Here is a 20,121-nt window from a genome sequence, read left to right as displayed (position 1 = left end):
TTCCTGCACAGAGTTCTATTGAAATCGCCCCTCAAAGTCGCCAAAAATAGTGCCGGAACTACTTTTGGAAATTGGGATGTTACTTTTGCCAGCAATAGGCTCTGACTTGACATGCGATTTGCCAAATCGCGCCAATGTGAACGGGGGGCTCAGGGCTCTTTCACATTGACGGTAATGCTTACCAACCTTTTGTAAAGTGACCCACCATGGATCACTTTTCAGAGGGTGGTATAGCAGCAGCTGCCAGGCATTCAGGAGGCGCTACTGCCACCTGCTGACACCTGCTTTTTATTTTTTTAACATTGCAAAATCGGCAAGTTTACATTGCAGAGCCAAGCGTTTGCGGTGCAGCCCTATTGACCTCAAAGGGAGAGCCTGAAAGGCAATGCTGCAGCCCGGGTTGAAATTGCTGGCATGTGTACAGTCAATGTCAGAATTCCAGTGGGATGCTGGGGGATGGTAAAACTGCTTCTCAGCCACCTGTTTTTACCAGCCGCCAGTGTGAAAGTACCCTTCCACCTGTTAATGTTACCCAAGTACAGTGATGGCGAACCTCGGCACCCCAGATGTTTTGGAACTACATTTCCCATGATGCTCCCGCACTGTGCAGTGTAGCTGAGCATCATGGGAAATGTAGTTCCAAAACATCTGGGGTGCCAATGTTCACCATCACTGCCCTGCTACAAGGTACCTTTAAGGAGACGCACTTCCTGTTCTCGAGATACAACATGAAGTGAGAGGAAATCTCTTCAAATTGAGAGGAAGTCCCCTGGTGCCCTGACCACACGTTATAAGAAATTCATCCGGATTCTGGTGAACTGGTTAAAATGTGGTCCTTTCTGCTCCCCCCCCCCCCCCGCCCCACTGAGTAACTGAAGGAGTCGGGCAGAAAATTGTCAGCTGGCACTGGCTGCCAGGATACAATGGCGGCCTTTGGGGATTTTATTATTCACGCGGTAAAGGAAAAAAAAAAAGTGTGGTTTGGACCACCAGAACGGGTGTCCCTGATGGAAGATTTCCCCTTTTATTCCTTTTTCAATGACAACTGTAACATTTTGGATTTTTTTGAATTACTTTCTGTCTTGGTGACAAACAAAGGACAAAGCCCCAGAACCCAGCCACTCTTGGGCGCCGGGTCTTAACCAATCAGTTCTCTGGACCCCCCCCTGTTATGCTGTGTCAGCCAATAGAAAGCCTCCTGTGTGCCTGCACTTTCCAACACGTAATTCTGAATACCAATAAGACCAGAAGAGTGCAACACTGAGAACCCTCTATATTTATTTATTAAAAATAAATAAATAAATAATAAAAATCACTCCAAAGAAGTTTTATTGGTTTTATTGGAATGGGATATTCTTACATTCGGGTTTTAAGAAACCTTTCAAAACCTCATGAAAGCCACAGGTGGATATTTCAAAACTAAATTTTAGAATTTCATTCACATTGCTGTGGATACAACGTCATCTACTGCACATTTCTATTGCTCATCTGCTGTAAGAAACGCGTAAGGTCAAGGATTTCCTGTACACGAAAAACTACGTAAGGTTTAGGTGAATCATAAACAAAATACATATTGTTGAGATAAAACTACGTTGGGCAGTTTCTTTCAACTTGATGCTCAACTGGATGTTCTGTAAAGCTGAAGTTCATCCAAAAAAAAAAAAAATGGTTTACGCTTAGTGTCGAAAGTTTGGAATTGCTGTGTACCCCAACCCAGTGACCCTCTGTTGCCAACATTTCTTGCCCTGAGGTCAATAGGGGTCACTGAGTCACACAGTGAGGGAAAAACACCCCAAAAAATTTGACCAAAATTTGACCAAAATTAGAACCTTTCCAAAATTAGAAAAGAAAAAAAAAACTCTTGTAGGAATTGGGCTTCAATGTTTCTCCAGCATTGTGACATCTCAACTGCCCATGTGCCATTGCTTGGTGGCCCATTCGTTTTTTTGATGACTCTCTGGCAACCTTTATTGCCAGAGATAAAACTAAAGTTTTGTAGTTAACTTGATGCTCAACGAGTTGATCAAAAATCTGAAAAGCCCACATTTTACCGTTCAGTGTGGAAAGTTTGGAATTGCTGTGTGCGCCCCAGCCCACTGAGGTCAATAGGGGTCTCTGAGACACATAGTGAAGAGGAAACTCCCTAATGAAGTCGCAGACGGCTAGAAAAACTTCCACGGTTGTAACCCTTCCACGCACTTTTAAAAACTAGAAGAAAAACTCTTGTAGGAGTTGGGCTTCAATGTTTTTCCAGCATTGTGGCATCTCAACTGCCCATGTGCCATTGTTTGGTGCCCATCAGTCTTTTTGCCACCTCTCTGGAAACCTTTGTTCTGGATACCAGTTGGAAAATGACAATATTTTGGGTTTCCCAATGGTGGTTTTTTCCATTGGAAGACTGCCATTGTCAGTTGACCATTGTTTGGTGCCCATCGGTCTTTACCAACTCTCTGGATACCAGTTGGTAAATGCCAATATCTTTTGTTCCCCAATGGTGGTTTTCCTTTGGAAGAATGCCATTGTCAGTTGGCCATTGTTTGGTGCCCATCAGTTTTTACCAACTCTCTGGATACCAGTTGGTAAATGCCAATATCTTTTGTTCCCCAATGGTGGTTTTCCTTTGGAAGACTGCCATTGCTGGTTGGCCATTCCCAATTTGCCGGTTAGCTATTATATTGACTATCTGTCAAGTTGCCTTTATTCTGTCAGCCACAACTGTTAGACGTCCCTTGCTGTGGTTCCCTCTGAGACTAAGCCAACATGCTGGAAACCTCAAAAAAATAACAGATTTTTTTTTAGACTCAGCTGTGGCTTTGACGTACAGGTGGTCCACCTCTAACTGTAGTAATATGGCTGAACCAGAGTGACTCCATCTTTGTAAGTTCATATAGGATTAACTTGGGTTAACTTTACTAGTTGGCTTAGATTCTGTATCTGCAGACTGTAGCAGTTTTTCTGTAAACATGCACATAAGGAAATATAGCTTGCATAGGCAGTTTTATTCTATACTGTCTAAATAAAGAAATTGTGTCACAATATGTCTGGGCCACATATCCCATGACTGTGATTCAGAAGCAGAGGACATGAGTAATAATATGTAATGATGATGTGTAATGTATGCCTCTGTATTAACCACACCCATGTTCTATACAATGATTGGCTGATAAGGGTGCATATAAAATGCAGCCCCTCCCACAATATATTAGACAACTCCTGAACTTTGGTCTTGACTCGTCTCTTCTTGTGTTTGACAAGATGTTGTCTCCTTAATACTGCAGTGTTAAGTAAAGGGTTTCATGAGTATTGTAATTGCGTTAGTTACACCTAGCTGGTCTTTGTCAGGTATATAGAAATACCATTTTAATCACAACACTAACCACCTGCCACAGGAAAAAAATATGGACAAACACAAAGTAGAACTGGGTAATTTTATAACGTACATCTACATTCAAAGGGTAAGAATGATTATCATGCCAGAGCAAAGGGTAGCAAAACAATTATCTTAAGTTAAAAAAAGGTAATTATATGTAAAAAGGTTAATGTTGGTGGAGGGGGAAACATGATGAGAAGTGCTTTCAGGAACAAGGGTGAAATGTGCGAGAAACCGCCTCCCCCAGGCTGGCCGGAGTTTTCCGCCCCATGGTCAGGGAAGAGCAGACTTGTATATGGAGGGTTGACACTAAAGTGTGTGCAGATGTTTGTGCCAGGGGTGAAAAACAAGGTCTCGGCTCGGCGTCATCAGAGAAGCAGAGTTGGTTAGTTTTGTCTTGTACTGAGTCCTACACAAATTACATCTCCTTGCAGTGGCCAGCCAGAGAAAAAAAATCAAAAAATAAAACAAAAAACAAAATGAATAAACCAGGCTTGAAGATGGATGGAGCCGTCGGTCTTTAGATGATACCATATTGGGCCAATTCGTGCAGCTCCAAGTGATTGAAGGCTTCCCAGGGGCAGATGACGGTGATGTCTGCAAACAAAGGACAGTCAATATTACCATCATTTCTACCTTACATTTGAAAAGTTTTAGAGCTAGAGACCAGTAGAATGGTTTGTGATAGATATTAAGGATATTAGGTGGAACCGTGGCTGAATGGTGGTGTTGATCTCCCTTTTGGATGACAGACCCATGGCCAGGACAAGGGATGGGCAGAAGGGGCGGCAAAGTGTTGTGAGGAAATAGGAGGAAGGGATTTGTGTTAGAAGGGGGAATTTGGGGGGGGGGGGGTGGCAGGGCGTAAGGATTATAGGTAAGAAATGGTTTAAAAAAAAAACAAAACAAAAAAAACTTCTCTTTAAAACCTCAACCCAACTCCTTACCTTAAACCTAAATCTTAACCTTTATGCTATTCCTCAAAATAGCCCCTTCTTAACAACCCAACCCCTAACTTTTCCTCCAGTTCTTAACTCCCAAACCACCTTCTCATCTTAAGCCTACAATCAGCCCTTATCCTAAACCCGAACCGTTTTAAGCCCTAACCATCAACCCAACCCCAAACTTTACCTGTAACCTTTAACGTTCAACACAGCTCCTTATCTTAACCATAAAGCTTAACCCAGCTCATCAACTTAAAACTATAAACTTACCCTTATGCTAAACCTCAACCCAACCCTTAACCATCAACCTAACCCCTAACCTTACTTCTAACCTTTAACCCTCAACCTAACTCCTTACCTTAAACCTAAATCTTAACCCTTATGCTATCCCTCTACCTAACCTCCAAACCAGCCTTTCTCAACCTTTTCAACACAGAGGAACCCTTGAAATAGTTCTCCGGTCTCGGGGAACCCCTGCTAAAAATGAGAAATCTACAATTCATGATCCATTAGTGTGATGGTGAGTGGGAAGAATGGTCATTGGGAAGAATTACCTCCTTACAGATAGCTAAAAAGATCAATGGGATCGTGGGAACTTATCTGAGAGGCAGACATCGCCCAATGCTGAAGGAACCTCTAGCAACCTCTGGAGGAACCCTAGGGTTCCACGGAACCCTGGTTGAGAATCACTGCTCTAAGCATCAACCCAACCCCTAATCCTACCTCTAATTCTTACCCTCAGCTTAAACCTTAACCATAACCTTCAACCCGAACCAAAAGCTATCTATCTATCTTAAACATATGTGATAATATCTTTCCGGACAGGATGATGTAAAATATGAAATCACAGCTGTGGTTACCTGTTCCTAGTCCCTCCATACCGGGAATGTCATCACCAAATCTGTAACAGAAAAATAACAATACTCAGTAGTGGAAAAATTTGCTTGATATGGGGCAGAGCTGGTAGAAACCAATCTTTCCTTCTTTTGATTTGTTTTTACCCCAGTGCAATAGAAGGAAGTGCTTTAAATGTTTTAAGTCTGGGAATTTAGAGAGTAGACTAAGGAGGAATGTGGATGGGTTGGTGTAGGACCTAATCTGATACACATTTTAACATGTCAACAGGCCATAGAGTTAGGAGGATCCCAACTGAGCATACATGTTTGTGCCGTGATATTGGTTGGTCACGGCTATCTGGAGCAGCTCATAGACATGAGACTGTTGCCCAGCCCAGCCTACTGTGCTGTTATTTTGAGCCCAAATCTAGATGAGCCTCTGTATGTTTTATTGAATTTTGCCAGTCATACCCGTCTCTGATGTTGATGTTTTCTTGTATGTAACAAACTATCCAGTAATTGATCTACTTCTTGGCAAAGGACCCTCTTACCCTTGAATGCCTTTCTTTGGAGGTTTACTCTTGAACTGTCGGGTCTGCCTCTGCTTGAATTTAGGTGGTCCTTTCCTGGGAGTTGCGGGCCCTCCCACTACGCGGGTGGCTGACTTAATATCAGGCTTTGCAGGCTCTAGGTTCATGGCAGCTCAGGAACCTTGTTGGCTCCGGTAGAAACTCAGTAGAGTGGAAAAGGTCCAAGTGAGACCAGCTGAGTGGAGATCTTTATAGAACCACCTATGAGAGGAAAAAGAGGTATTGTTATCTTAGTGGCCTCCAGATGAACAGCTCAAATGTTGGCTTCACATCTGTACCCTCATGTATCCAGGAATTCACATATATGATATGGGAAATGTGATATGCACATGCTTGTTCCAAGTCTCACTTATGCCGCGTACACACGACCGGACTTTTCGACATCAAAGGTCCGACTGAACGATTCCGGCAGACCATTCGATCGTGTGTGGGCTGCAGCGGACTTTTGATTTGCAAAAATCCGTCAGACTTTAGAAATGGAACATGTTTCAAATTTTTCCGGACCCAGTTCCTACCGAGAAATCCGCTCGTGTGTATGCTAGTCCGACGGACAAAAACTGACACGAGGGCAGCTATTGGCTACTGGCTATGAACTTCCTTATTCTAGTCCGGTCGTACGTCATCACGTTCGAATCCGTCGGACTTTGGTGTGATTGTGTGTGGCCAAGTCCGTTCATTCGGAAAGTCCGTCAGAACTCTGTCAGAACTCCGTCAGAACTCTGCCGAAAGTCCGTTGGACCTAGTCCCTCAAAAAGTCCGGTCGTGTGTACGTGGCATAAGTAGTGAGGCAATAACCCACAGGAAGAAGGAGGTCCTGATACCGCTATATAGATCTTTATATCACTAGAGGGATCACCAGCATGAGGAAGGAGGTCCCGATTCCTCTATATAGATCAGGCTTTTCAACCTTTTAACCCTAAAGGAACACTAAAAATAATTTTCATGTCTCGAGGAACCCTTACTGAAACCAAATCATCAGGGCTCAATAGGAACAATGCTCCTTATATTAGTGGTCAATAGGAAGAATGCCCCCCTTAAAGTGGTGTTTAGAATGGTGTCATGCTGCTGGCTTTGCTAAGTGGTGCTGAACCTTGAACTCTGTAAGCATCATCAAAATAGGTGGTTCATCAACCATAGCTCAAGGAACCACTAGCAACCTCTGGAGGAACCCCAGGGTTCCATGGAACCCTGGTTGAGAATGGCTGATATAGATCTTTATATCACTAGAGGGATCACCATCAGGAGGAAGGAGGTCCTAATTCCTCTATATAAATCTTTATATCACTAGAGGGGTCACCAGGAGGAGGAGGTAGGTCCAGATTCCTCTATATAAATCTTTATATCACTAGAGGAATCACCAGGAGGAGGAGGTAGGTCCCGATTCCTGTATATAAATCTTTATATCACTAGAGGGGTCACCAGGAGGAGGAGGTAGGTCCCGATTCCTCTATATAAATCTTTATATCACTAGAGGGGTCACCAGGAGGAGGAAGGAGGTCACTATCCCTCTATTTTGATCTTTATATCACTAGAAGGATCATCAGCAGGAGGAAGGGGTCCGGATTCCTTTACAGAGTTAGACTTAATTTAGATTACTGTGTCTAATTCTGAAGACCTGGAGATACAGTAACATAGAATAAGTCCAAAGACAGAACTACTGCTTCAATGTGAAGTTGGGTTTCAAGGACACATGGACAAGCCTCAAACTACCAGAAGAAAATTCAACATTAAACATAACATTAGAAAGTATTATTTTACCAAAATTTGCAAGGAAGAGACTACAGCAGAAGTAGCAAGTCAACCAACATGAATTTAAACATTCTTGGGATAATTTTAGATCTGAACCCAAATAGAATTATAAAAAAAAAAAAAAACGTGGGCAGACTAGATAGACCTCTTGGTCTTTTTATGCCATCACTCTTCTATGTCTCTATCCTCCTTTATCAGTCTGACTGCTATAGACTACAACATAGTGAAAGGTGTCATATGGTTGCTATGCTTTCATGCACTTTCAATATCAGGGTCGCTTCTTGTTTCTCTGGATGAAATAACTCGGATTATATTGAGCATTTGGCATTCTTAATTAACACGCATTTCCTTCCTGTAGTTGCTCTCCCTATAATGACCCATTTTTTCAGGTTGCAGTTTCTGCGGAAAGGCGTTAATCTCTGCTGACCTGGGTCTTAACTCAGCTCACACTTGATCCTCTTATGCCAAGGACGCTAAGAGGCAATTATAAGAGCGTGATGTGTGCCGGAAGAGGGAAAGTTCAGGGAGATGACAGATTTATAGACCCACTTGTAAAACATTTTTTTTTTTTTTTAAAGAAATCTACAGTGTCCGTGATGGTTTACTCTGGTCCTTGGATATAATAAAATAAATAATAAATAAAGAAATATAAAAAAGAAAAAAAAACTAAACGCTAACCTAATGCAGACTTTAAAAGTTAAAAACATTTTAAAATATAAATTTTTGTAAATATAAAATTAAAGAGTTCTTTTAAATTGTGTTACACAAATTTTTATAAACCAAAAACCTTGCGTGCAACCCTAGAAAAAAATACATAAAAAAACTACAATGTCAGCCGTAAGCACTTCTCACATTCCTATACAATATGTAAAACATCAAAAAACAACAATCAATGTGCCGCGCTTCTCTTACCCAAAGTAAACAATCAAATCAAATATAAAATACAGCTGCTATATCAATCAAAGGGAAATTCCTTGGAAAATTGCATGGACAAATTCTGCATATAATGGTAATGTAAACAATTTACAATATCTATGAATTTAAATCTATGAATTTGAAATATCTGAGAATTTCCCCCTGAAGAAGCCATGTGTCCCTGTGGTGTAACGCGTAGGGGAGGGGCAATAGGACAGCACGATGGCTATTCCCAGTGGGAGAACCTGTATACCAGTCGCTAGTGCTGTGTTACAGAGACAATGGACTGTATGATTTTTAAGTTTCACCAGGTAAATATTAAATGAGCACTTTAAGAATGGCAAAACTGTGGGTGTGGTCAGATTGCATCAACAGCGGGAGGGGCTTTTCTAAATAATAAACGTGTTATAATTACCTGCTCCGTGTGGTTTTGCAAAGAGCAGCTCAGATCCTCTTCTTGGGTCCCCCATCAGCACCCCTGGCCTCTCCTTCTTTCTGGGTGCCCCAACAGCAAGCAGCTTTCTATGGGGGCACCCAAGCAGGCAGTCCCCTTTATATTAAAGTGCCCCTAGCAATCATAGCCCTCCATCACTGTGCTTCTAGCATTCATGCCCCCCTTTTTTTTCTCTCTAATCACAGTGCCTCCCTTTTACCCTCTGCCCCCCCCCCCTGCACAGTCCTAGCCAGGGACTCCTGCAGATCTAGATAATATTAGCCAGCGGGTGATTGTCCGCTTGTTACTATGAAAAGACTCCCGCTCTCTGTGCAAATCTGCAGCTACGCCTGCCCCTGCTCTGCAGATAGGATGACATCGTTGGCAGGGCGGGTGAGCCAGGAGCGGAGACACAGGCATGGCCGCATAGCAGGAAGTGAGCAGAGGCCATGGTCCGGTCAGGGCTAACACAATCCATTGTCTCCGCTCACCTCTCAGTATGCGGCCTGGTCTTCAACAGGGCGTGGGGATCCCTGCATTAGCCAACTCTCTGTTAGGACATGCGGCCCAGTAGCTCCAGCCCACCGGGTAAATGCCCAGTGTGCCCTATGGCCAGTCTGGGCCTGCAGAGTAGAGATGTTATGATCTCCACCTTGTCCAATCAGAGACTGCCTTTCATTCTTTGGGAAAAAGGGCAGCCACTTGGCTTGGGATCCGGAAGTCAGCAGTGATCACTGTAGTGGCTTCCGCACTGGTCTCACAGGTATGGTTTATACATAGCTACATTGGACCTAGGTGACCTACCTTGAAAAATTCTGAATTTGAAAAAAGGCTCTGAAGTGCATCAGACATGGTGGCCAGGGAGCTGAACCATGGAACTCTCGAGAGGCAGGTACAGCTAAGCCGATGGCACACGCACCCTTGGGGTGGAGGAGGTCTTGGATCTGTTGAGGGTTTGAACAGTATTTTTGGGCCTTGAGCAATTTCCACCTTCCCAACTCTTCTCCTGGCACCTCTTTAGACATCTTCTTGCTAGGAAGCACCGTGAGGGGCCAGATCTCGGGATGGGAGTGAGAATATGAAACCTTTACACCAATACATGAGTAAAATGTCTTCGCTGTGAGCTAATGGTTGTACCACAGTAATAATCATACCCAGAATCTACAAATAAAGCATGTAGCCTTACTGCTAATTTTGAACTTCAAGATGTCCCAATTTCTTACTGTCCTTTCAGACCCCAACCAACCTAATCGCTAACCCCAAACCTTCAACCTACCATCCTACCTATAGCAAAGAGCAATTTGTTCATTTCTAAGACCCCTTTCACACCAGGGCGTTTTGCAGGCGCTGTAGCGTTAGAAATAGCGCCTGCAATCTGTCCTAAAAAAGCTGCACCATTGTCTGTAGTGTGAAAGCCCCGAGGGCTTTCACACTACAGCAGTGCGCTGGCAGGACGTCAGGGAAAAGTCCTGCCAGTGTGTTTACCGCTCCTCCAACGCTGCTCCCCATTGAAACTCTTTCTCGACCGCTAGCGGGGGTAAAAGCGCCCCGCTAGCGGCCGAAATGCGCCGCAAATCTGGCTGTAGAACGCCGCTAAAAATAGCGGCGTTTTACCGCTCGCGTTATGGGCGGTGTGGTGTGAAAGGGGTCTAAAGGGTAACCACCAGGCCCGGACTGGGACAAAAAATAGGCCCGGGCATTTTTGACTAAGCAGGGTTCCTCCAGAGGTTGCTAGAGGTTCCTTGAGCAATTTCTTCATTTCCAAACAGTAACCACCAGGCCCGGACTGGGACAAAAAATAGTCCTGGGCATTTTAGAGTAAGCAGCCCATTTTTTTATTCTAAATCAAAACCCTTCCGTGAGAGGAGGACCAAGACCACTCCGGGCTTATTGGAGGGCGGCAGACCAACAAAGCACCAGAGAAGAAGAAAAAAAAGACAGTAACTGGCTACCCCTATAGTATATCCTAAGCACGCTGCGTATCCTACACAATGTGCGTAGCCTGATACATCTTTATTCCCCCTCTGGCAGGTTGTCTAGGCTACCAGCCTACTGTCCCGCCGCGAACATGGTGTGAACCAGCCCTGTGTCCTGGAGCCCAGTGCCGGAACTTGGCTTCACTAACTTGCCTGGTAGGGAGGCACTAGCCTGGGCACCTGAGACAATTGCCCCGCATCTCTTGCAGAGAGCCTGGTGTCACCCCCTTTGTGGCAGCCAGCATCTCTTTGATTTGGGGGTGGGGGGTCATGTCTTCAGCTCTGAGAGATTTATGCTAATCTAAGGATGTTACCCCCCCCAAAGGTAAAGGACTATAAATACCAGCATGAACCCCTGATATCTAAGGATGTGACCCCCAAAAGTGAAGGACTACAAGTGCCAGCATAAACCCCTGGATCTAAAGATCGGACCCCCTTGATCTCAGGGGTTTATGCTAGGACTTGTAGTCATATCCCAAAAAGTGAAGGATTACAGGTTCCAGCATGAACCCCTGAGAACTAAGGATCGGACCCCCTAGATCTCAGGGTTTCATGCTGGGACTTGTTAGAGAACTCAAAATTTCAGAGATGTCACCAGTCCCAAATTTGCCAGGACAGTCCTGCATCTTGTGCCTCTGTCCTGTTGATTGTGTGTCCCGGGCTATGTCCCAGTATCACAGCATCAACCAAAAGTGGTTGTAAACCCTCCATATACCCAGTGAAGTGACTGGCCTCAGGTGATACCCAGAGATTAAACAAATTCTCCTACATAAGCTGTACCTGTTTATCTGCAGCTGTCTTTCCCCTACATCCCTTCAAAGTACAGAATTTACACAGGTTCTCTTAGCTCTGAAAAGCAAGGAGTGGAGAGCTGAAGTTACATCATTGAGGAGAGCTCTGAGAGCTGATTGGAGGGAAGGGACACCCCCCCTTTTTTTTTACAAGGAATGGAGCTGAAGCTGTCAATCACAGGCTGTGTGCTGGAGCCCCCTCCATCACTATTTATCTCTTGGTGTCAGAAAAACTTGTCAGAAGTGACTGATAGCAGAGGAAGGAGGCAGCAGACAGAAATGACACTTAGACACTCTGGACTGAGACAAGTACACACTATGGAGGCATATGCTGTATTCATATTTCCTTTCTGAGGTTTACAACCACTTTACATTTCAGGAAATTAATGAAAACACTAAATTTCATAGATGACAACAGTCCCAGATTTGCCAGGGCAGTCCGGCACTTTGTTCCTCTGTGCCTTGATGCTGTGTCCATGTGTTGGGATTACAGCCTCAACCTTATTTGAGTTACTGCACATGCTCAGTAACTCAAAAAATGTGTTAATAGCAAGAATCCGTGCTGTGAGTGGGTGGTTTCTGCCTATTTAGAGGTCTTATCTCGGTGAAAACCAACCCATAAAGTGGGTGTGATGGGCAGTCCTCACATATTTAGAGGCAGAGTCTTGGTGGAACCATCCCATAAAGTGGGTGTGATGGGCAGTCCTCACATATTTAGAGGCAGAGTCTTGGTGGAACCATCCCATAAAGTGGGTGTGATGGGCAGTTCTCACATATTTAGAGGCAGTTTCTTAGTGGAACCATCCAATAAAGTGGGTGTGATGGGCAGTCCTCACATATTTAGAGTCAGAGTCTTGATGGTACCAACCCATAAAGTGGGTGTGATGGGCAGTCCTCACATATCTAGAAGCAGAGTCTTGGTGGAACCAACCCATGAAGTGGGTATGATGGGCAGTCTTCACATATTTAGACACAGAGTCTTGGTGGAACCAACCCATGAAGTGGGTGTGATGGGCAGTCCTCACATATTTAAAAGGCAAAGTCTTGGTGGAAGTATTCCATAAAGTGAATGTGATGGGCAGTCCTCACATATCTAGAAGCAGAGTCTTGGTGGAACCAACCCATGAAGTGGGTGTCATGGGCAGTCTTCACATATTTAGACACAGAGTCTTGGTGGAACCAACCCATGAAGTGGGTGTGATGGGCAGTCCTCACATATTTATAGGCAGAGACTTAGTGGAACCAACCCATAAAGTGGGTGTGATGGGCAGTCCTCAAAAATTTAGAGGCAGTGTCTTAGTAGAACCATCCTATGAATTGGGTGTGATGGGCGGTCCTCGCATATTTAGAGGCAGAGTCTTGGTGGAACCATCCCATAAAGTGTGTTAATCGGTGGACCTTACATATTTATAGGTGGGGTCTGAGCAAGACCCATAAAGTAGGTGTGATGGGCTGTCCTCACATATCTAGAGGCAGAGTATTGGTGGAACCATCCCATAAAGTAGGTGTGATGGGACATTCCTCACACATCTAGAGGCAGTATCTTGGTGGAACCATCCCATAAAGTGGGTGTGATGGGCAGTTCTCATATATTTAGAGGCAGAGCCTTGGTGGAACCATCCCATAAAGCGTGTGATCAGTGGACCTTACATATTTATAGGTGGGGTCTGAGCAAGACCCATAAAGTGGGTGTGATGGGCTGTCCTCACATATCTAGAGGCAGAGTATTGGTGGAACCATCCCATAAAGTGGGTGTGATGGACATTCCTCACATATTTAGAGGCAGAGTCTTGGTGGAACCATCCCATAAAGTGTGTGATCGGTGGACCTTACATATTTAGAGGTGGGGTCTGAGCAAGACCCATAAAGTAGGTGTGATGGGCTGTCCTCACATATCTAGAGGCAGACCATTGGTGGAACCACCCCATAAAGTGTGTGTGATGGGTGGTCCTTGCATATTTCGAGGTGGGATCTGAGCAAGATTAACCCAAAAAAACGGGTGATTTGGGTGCGCCAGAAGGTCAGCAGACTTTCCACCTCAGCAGTGCAGTAATGACCATTTAATGCGTTTTTCTAGCAAGAGTGGACTTTCTGGCGTTAAATAATCAATGTAGGTTCACTTTAATTACCAGACTGCTAATTCCAACTGCAAGACAAATAAGCCGTTACAAAAGAGGGTTTTGCAGCAAAGCCTGCTGGGAAGGGGCATTGATGGAACCTTTGAGCATTTTTTTTCCCCTGTAATCCTCTTACATGTCACTGAGTATGACATGAGCTCATCCTCATTTATAACCGCATGGAATGTAAGCGCTGCAAGGAATTATTATGAACGACGAGGGTCAGTGAAGAGTAGAAAAAGATCCCCAAACTTCTGAAAGCGTATGAAAAAAAAATCTCAGATCAGCTCCGATTTGCATTATTATATAAGGTTCAGGCTTAATCCTATAATTTTACTCAATTTAAAATGAGAGTATATTGAAATCCCTCAAGAATGAGGTACCTGTTATGTGCTCCTGCATTTCTGGGTCTGGGGCGCGCATGAGCGCCACTGCCGGCCTTCTCCCGCTGTGATAATACACAGGGGGAGCTGATCGGCCGGTACCATGGACTCGATGTCCTCCAGCACCCACCGATCCTTCGGTACAGAGGGAGAACGGCGGTCTGCCCATGTAAACAAGGCAGATCGCCATTCTGTCAGCACAGAAGGCATGGATCCTGTGTTCCTGCAAAAGCAGGGGCACCAATCCATGCCTTCCCCTAGTAAAAGCTGGTTTCGGGTATCGGGAGCATTTTCACAGGTACTCGTGAAAATACTCGGTATTGGCACTGATACCAGTATCGGTGCATCCCTACTACAAAGCCAGTATTGGTGTCAGTGGATGTCAATAGGGCCCCAAGGGCCAGATAAAGGCAAGCAAAGGGCCACGTCCAATCCCCGGGCCACAGTTTGGAGACCACTGCTCTATATATTACTGTGCAGTAAGTGGTTGTTGTTACCGTAGGATAGGAGGTGTGTTACTGGCAGGGTCACCAGGTGAAAATAAAGGGGAACAAAAAAATCCAGAAAAAAGAAAACTAATGTAGCCACCATATCTAAGAATTTGTAAGCTGCAATAACCACCTGCCAACCATATAACTTACATATACAGCGGCAAAGTGGCACTTTTTTCCGTTTTCTATGCACTGCCACAGTCCTCAATAAAGGAGCTCCAGGAATTGGGGAGCCCCATGTGACAACTGGAGTGTCCTGCCCAGAGTCCCGACCTCAACCCTACTGAACAGCTTTAGAATGAATCGGAACACTGAGAATAATGGATGTCCCTGCTAATAAGGGTCGGTTGGCACCCTTGCTACATTTTCTGCTGCTTTGCTCCAGTGTTCTGCAAACCAGAGAAGGTTTACAAAGTAGTGCCCTACGTGGCAGCATCAAAAAGACATGGAAGCACCCATTGTGGTTCCACTGCACCCATAAATATACATTGGGGGTTATTTACGAAAGGCAAATCCACTTTGCACTACAAGTGCACTTGGAAGTGCAGTCGCTGTAAATCTGAAGGGTAGATCTGAAATGAAGGGAAGCTCTGCTGATTTTATCATCCAATCATGTGCAAGCTAAAATTATGTTTTTTTATTTTCCTTGCATGCCCCCCTCAGATCTACAGCAACTGCACTTCCAAGTGCAATTGTAGTGCAAAGTGGATTTGCCTTTCATAAATAACCCCCATTGTATCATTCTGGAAACATCTATGGAATGTAACATGTTCACTTCCTTCTAGCTTGAAACTGTTGCTCGCCTGGAGGTTACTACTAAACAGGAGTTCAGCAGAGCTTGGGGTTTCTACTGAGTGTGGGATCAGCAGAACTGGGGATACTACTGAATGGGGGATCAGCAGAGCTGGGGGATTCTACTGATTGGAGGATCAGCAGAGCTGGGGATACTACTGAGTGGGAGGACAGCAGAGCTGGGGATACCACTGAGTGGGAGATAAGCAAATCTGGGGATACTACAGATTGGGGGATAAGCTGAGCTGAGGGTTACTATTGATTGGGGATCAGCAGAACTGGGGGTTACTTATGAGGGGGGGGGGATCAGCAGAGCTGGGGGTTACTAATGAACGGGGGATCAGCAGAGCTGGAGGTTACTACTGAGTAGGAAATCAGCAAAGCTGGGGTATCATTAAGCCCTGGTAGGTGGGGCGAAACATGTCAGGGGGCATAGCCCGAGGAGCGGCATTGACTGACCTCAACCCTACTGAACAGCTTTAGAATAGAATGATATGGAACACTGAGAATAATGGATGTCCCTGCTAATAAGGGTCAATTGGCAACCTTGCTACATTTTCTACTACTTTGCTCCAGTGTTTCGCAACCCGGGGAAGGTTTACAAAGTAGTTCCCTATGTGACAGCATCATCGGCATCAAGAAGACATGGATGCACCCATTGTAGTTCCACTGCACCCATAAAGAAAAGACATTGTATCATTCTGGAAACATCTATGGAATGTAACATGTTCACTTCCTTTTAGCTTGAAACTGTTGCTCGCCTTAGCCGATCCTAGTATGGATGTGTACATGTAAAAGCCTCAGTCAATGCTGCTCCTCGGGCCATGGTTCGCCCCACCCACTGGTGCTTAATCATAGTCCCCTATGAACTGGAGGCTACTACTGAACAGAAGATCAGCAGAGGTTGTGGTTTCTACTGAGTGTGGGATAAGCAGAGCTAGGCATACTACTGAATGGGGGATCAGCAGAGCTGGTGGATGCTACTGATTGTGGGATCAGCGGAGCTAGGGATACTACTGAGTGGGGGGTCAGCAGGGCTGGTGGCACTACTGAGTGGGAGGTCAGCAGAGCTGGGTATACTAGTGGGGGATCCGTAGAACTGGGCGTTACTACCGATTGGGGATAGGCAGAGCTGGAGGTTACTTATGCAGAGGGGATCAGCAGATCTGGGATTACTAATGAACAGGGGATCAGCAGAGCTATAGGTTACTACTGAGCAGGGGATCAGCAAAGCTGGGGTACTACTGAGTGGGGCATCATTAAGCCCTGGTGGGTGGGGCGAAACATGTCAGGGGGCATGGCCTGAGGAGCGGCATTGACTGACCTCAACCCTACTGAACAGTTTTAGAATGAATTGGAACACTGAGATTAATGAATGTCCTGGCTAATAAGGGTCAATTGGCACCCTTGCTACATTTCTACTACTTTTGCTCCAGTGTTCTGCAAACCAGAGAAGGTTTACAAAGTAGTGCCCTACGTGACAGCATCATTGGCATCAAGAAGACATGAATGCACCCATTGTGGTTCCACTGCACCCATAAGGATACATTGTATCATTCTGGTAACATATATGGAATGTAACATGTCCACTTCCCTTTAGCTTGACTGCCTGATTGGGGGATCAGCAGAGCTGGGGGTTACTAATGAGCGGGAATGAGCCAAGCTGTGGTACTACTTAGTGAGGCATCATTAAGCCCTGGTGGGTGGGGCAAAACATGTCAGGGGGCAAGGCCCGAGGAGCAGCATTGACTGAGGCTTTCACATGTACACATCCATACCAGGATTAGCTAAGGTAAGTGGCAGTTTCAAGCTAAATAGTTTAATGCTCAATGGATGAGGTTTCCTTATGAGGGCATCCATACCATCCCGAGTGCCAATGGGGCTCTACACCTCAGCTTGGAGCCGCACCACCAAGTACTTATGGCCTTAATGTCCACTTTCTTCGCTATAATGGGACGCCTTATTGGCCAGTAGGAGAAAAGCGGGAGGTTGGAATGGGCAGACCAGCTCAGACATGTTTCAGCGGTGCTGGCATAGCAGAGCTAGGCATACTACTGAATGGGGGATCAGCAGAGCTGGTGGATGCTACTGATTGGGGGATCAGCAGAGCTGGGGATACTACTGAGTGGGAGGTCAGCAGAGCTGGGTATACTAGTGGGGGATCCGTAGAACTGGGCGTGATTGGGGATAGCTCGAATGGTGCCCCCGTTAGCCTACCACCCCATTTGAGCTTTCTCTCATCAAAGCCTTTTCCTCCATTACTCTAACAGAGCAGGCCTTCCGGGTACAGGGGGGGGGGGTGTGACCTGCCCATGTGACAGTGCTCAGGCCTGAGAGCACAATTTGGGGGCCAGTGACACCATCTGCCCAGGTAAGTTTTGGGTACACAAAGAAGGGTTATTGGTTAGAAACTTTGTGTGCAATGGGGGGGGGGGGGGGATTTCCCTTTGCTGCCTATCCCAGAGACGTAAGAGGAAGTGAGGAGAAGTCTCTCCATAGTAAATAGAATTTCCCTCTTAGACAGTTATCACAGGGGTCCCCAACGTAAGATTTTCCTTCTATGCCTGTCCCAGTGGCAACTGTAACATACTGAATTTCCCATCGCTTTCTGTTCCAGTAACAGTGGCCAGCAGGGCAAATAATGAGGGTGAATTCCCCCCCCCCCCCCCCCCCCCCCCGTTTGGGGCAGAGACAGTGATCATTGTCATTTGTCAGCCCCTTCCTTGCCATAAAGAATAAAGTAAGTGATCAGGATGTTTTTTTTTATTTTTTTCGTCTTTTGTTTTTATTTTTTATTTATTCATAGCTGAGGCATAGTAAACTGTGTTTCCTATTCTTCAGTTTACAAATGAACAGGAAACCTCTGTACAGAGCTATTCCTGTTCATTCATTCTGTGCAGCTGAGGCTACAGAGAAAGGGCCTGATGAATCCGTCCTCAGTTCCTTTCTCTGTTTTAAAAGTGAGACATCTGGGGTTTGTTTAGACCCCTGAAATCGCCAAAGCCCCCACAATGGGGGTCCTAAAATATATGTAAAAATAATAAAATAAATTAATGAAATAAAATGGTAAAAAAAAAAATGTAAAAAAATAAAACAAAACAAAAAAAATATACTAACACCAGTAGCGGAACTACCAGGATCGCAAAGGTCGCATCAGTGAGATGAACAGGAAGCCTCTGTACAGAGCTATTCCTGTTCATTCATTCTGTGCAGCTGAGGCTACAGAGAAAGGGGCTGATGAATCCGTCCTCAGTTCCTTTCTCTGTTTTAAAAGTGAGACATCTGGGGTTTTTTTTTTTTTAGATCCCTGAAATCACCAAAGCCCCCACAATGGGGGTCCTAAAATAAATGAAATAAAATGGTAAAAATAAAAAACAAAATGCAAAAAATAAAACAAAAATACTAAGTAGCAGAACTACAAGGATCACAAAGATCACATCAGTGAGATGAACAGGAAGCATCTGTACAGAGCTATTCCTGTTCATTCATTCTGTGCAGCTGAGGCTACAGAGAAAGGGGCTGATGAATCCGTCCTCAGTTCCTTTCTCTGTTTTAAAAGTGAGACATCTGGGGTTTTTTTTTTTTAGATCCCTGAAATCACCAAAAACCCCACAATGGGGGTCCTAAAATATATGTAAAAAATTATAAAATAAATAAATTAAATAAAATGGTAAAAAAATAAAAAGAAAAAAATACAAAAAATAAAACAAACAAAAAAAATAAATACTAACACCAGTAACGGAACTACCAGGATCACAAAGGTCGCATCAGTGAGATGAGAAGGGCCCCGGGTCCTTCATGGTTTCCTTCACTGGGGCTCTGAAGCTTCTAGTTATGCCTCTCTGTGTATCAAAAGAAAACTGCCACAAGAGAGGCTGCTACCGAGGCTGACCTCCTTTTGAAAATGCCAGTTGCCTGGCTGCAATGCCAGGTGCCTGATGTACATGACCGCTAAAAGTATACAGGCAAGAGCTTCTGACTTCAATGGGTGCATGCTTGCTTTTTGGTTCCCCCAGTTGAGCTCCACATCCCTGCTTTCCCTTGCAATGTCATGGAGGTCAGCAGGAGGAACCAGTGAGCTCTGCAGGGGACCACGGAGATAGATACTCTTGGAAGTGGGCAACAGGAGATGTAAGTATTTAGTTTAGTTTACAGGTATGTACTTGGTTGAGAGATTTTGCTGATGTTTCCAGAGCCAACCCCACCCCACCCCACCCCAAAGGGATATTGTAGATACCAGAATCACATGCTGGTTTTTATTAGACTGTTGGAATTCCCAGTTTGAGGTAACTGTTGTGGCCATTGCAAAGTCAAGTGATGGTGCCACTCACCCCCCGACAGATGCGGTATTACCTATATTAAGCCCTTTGTTAAAGATTTGTGGGAGGGGCAGAGACACCAACTATTTGAGGGTGAATTCCACCATTGTAGACTCTCAGGGAAACTATTGTTACTCCACCCAGGCTCACCAAAAATATTAGTCATTTGTGAAGTTGCCCCCTTCATCTTCTCACACACTCAGCTGACCACGGCATATTACAAACCAATTTCTACCTGCATTTTTAGTTAAGTTAAAGTAAAGCCCCATACACACTATCAGTTTTTCTGCTGAGTTTTTCCTTCAGGTTTACCAAAATCATGTAGTGCAAGGGCGGGCCTGATTGCATACAAATTGAAACTCCTAAGGTTTGACCTCATATTATTATATGGTTTTGGTAAATCTGAAGGAAAAAC

The 20,121-nt window shown here is 44.8% G+C and overlaps 1 protein-coding gene across 1 annotated transcript in view; it reads right to left on the bottom strand.

Annotated features, from left to right (window-relative positions):
* Nucleotides 1-1,323: 1,323 nt before the first annotated feature.
* The window catches only part of PDE6G (phosphodiesterase 6G), a 39,723-nt gene continuing 20,925 nt past the window's right edge, over nucleotides 1,324-20,121 (bottom strand). The window contains exons 2-4 of the mRNA XM_077458704.1: nucleotides 5,702-5,941; nucleotides 5,175-5,215; nucleotides 1,324-3,967 (exon numbers count right to left, since the gene is read on the bottom strand). Of these exons, the coding sequence (XP_077314830.1) occupies nucleotides 3,891-3,967; nucleotides 5,175-5,215; nucleotides 5,702-5,847 (264 nt within the window). The 5' untranslated portion in view covers nucleotides 5,848-5,941 and the 3' untranslated portion in view covers nucleotides 1,324-3,890. The remainder of the gene's footprint in view (nucleotides 3,968-5,174; nucleotides 5,216-5,701; nucleotides 5,942-20,121) is intronic.

The sequence above is a fragment of the Lithobates pipiens genome, unplaced genomic scaffold (genome assembly GCF_037356315.1).
Source record: "Lithobates pipiens isolate NorthernLeopardFrog02 unplaced genomic scaffold, aLitPip1_a1.2 Scaffold_28, whole genome shotgun sequence".
NCBI lineage: Eukaryota > Metazoa > Chordata > Amphibia > Anura > Ranidae > Lithobates > Lithobates pipiens.
Note: the sequence above shows the minus strand (reverse complement) of the source record. Positions and strands in the feature narration are given on the sequence as shown.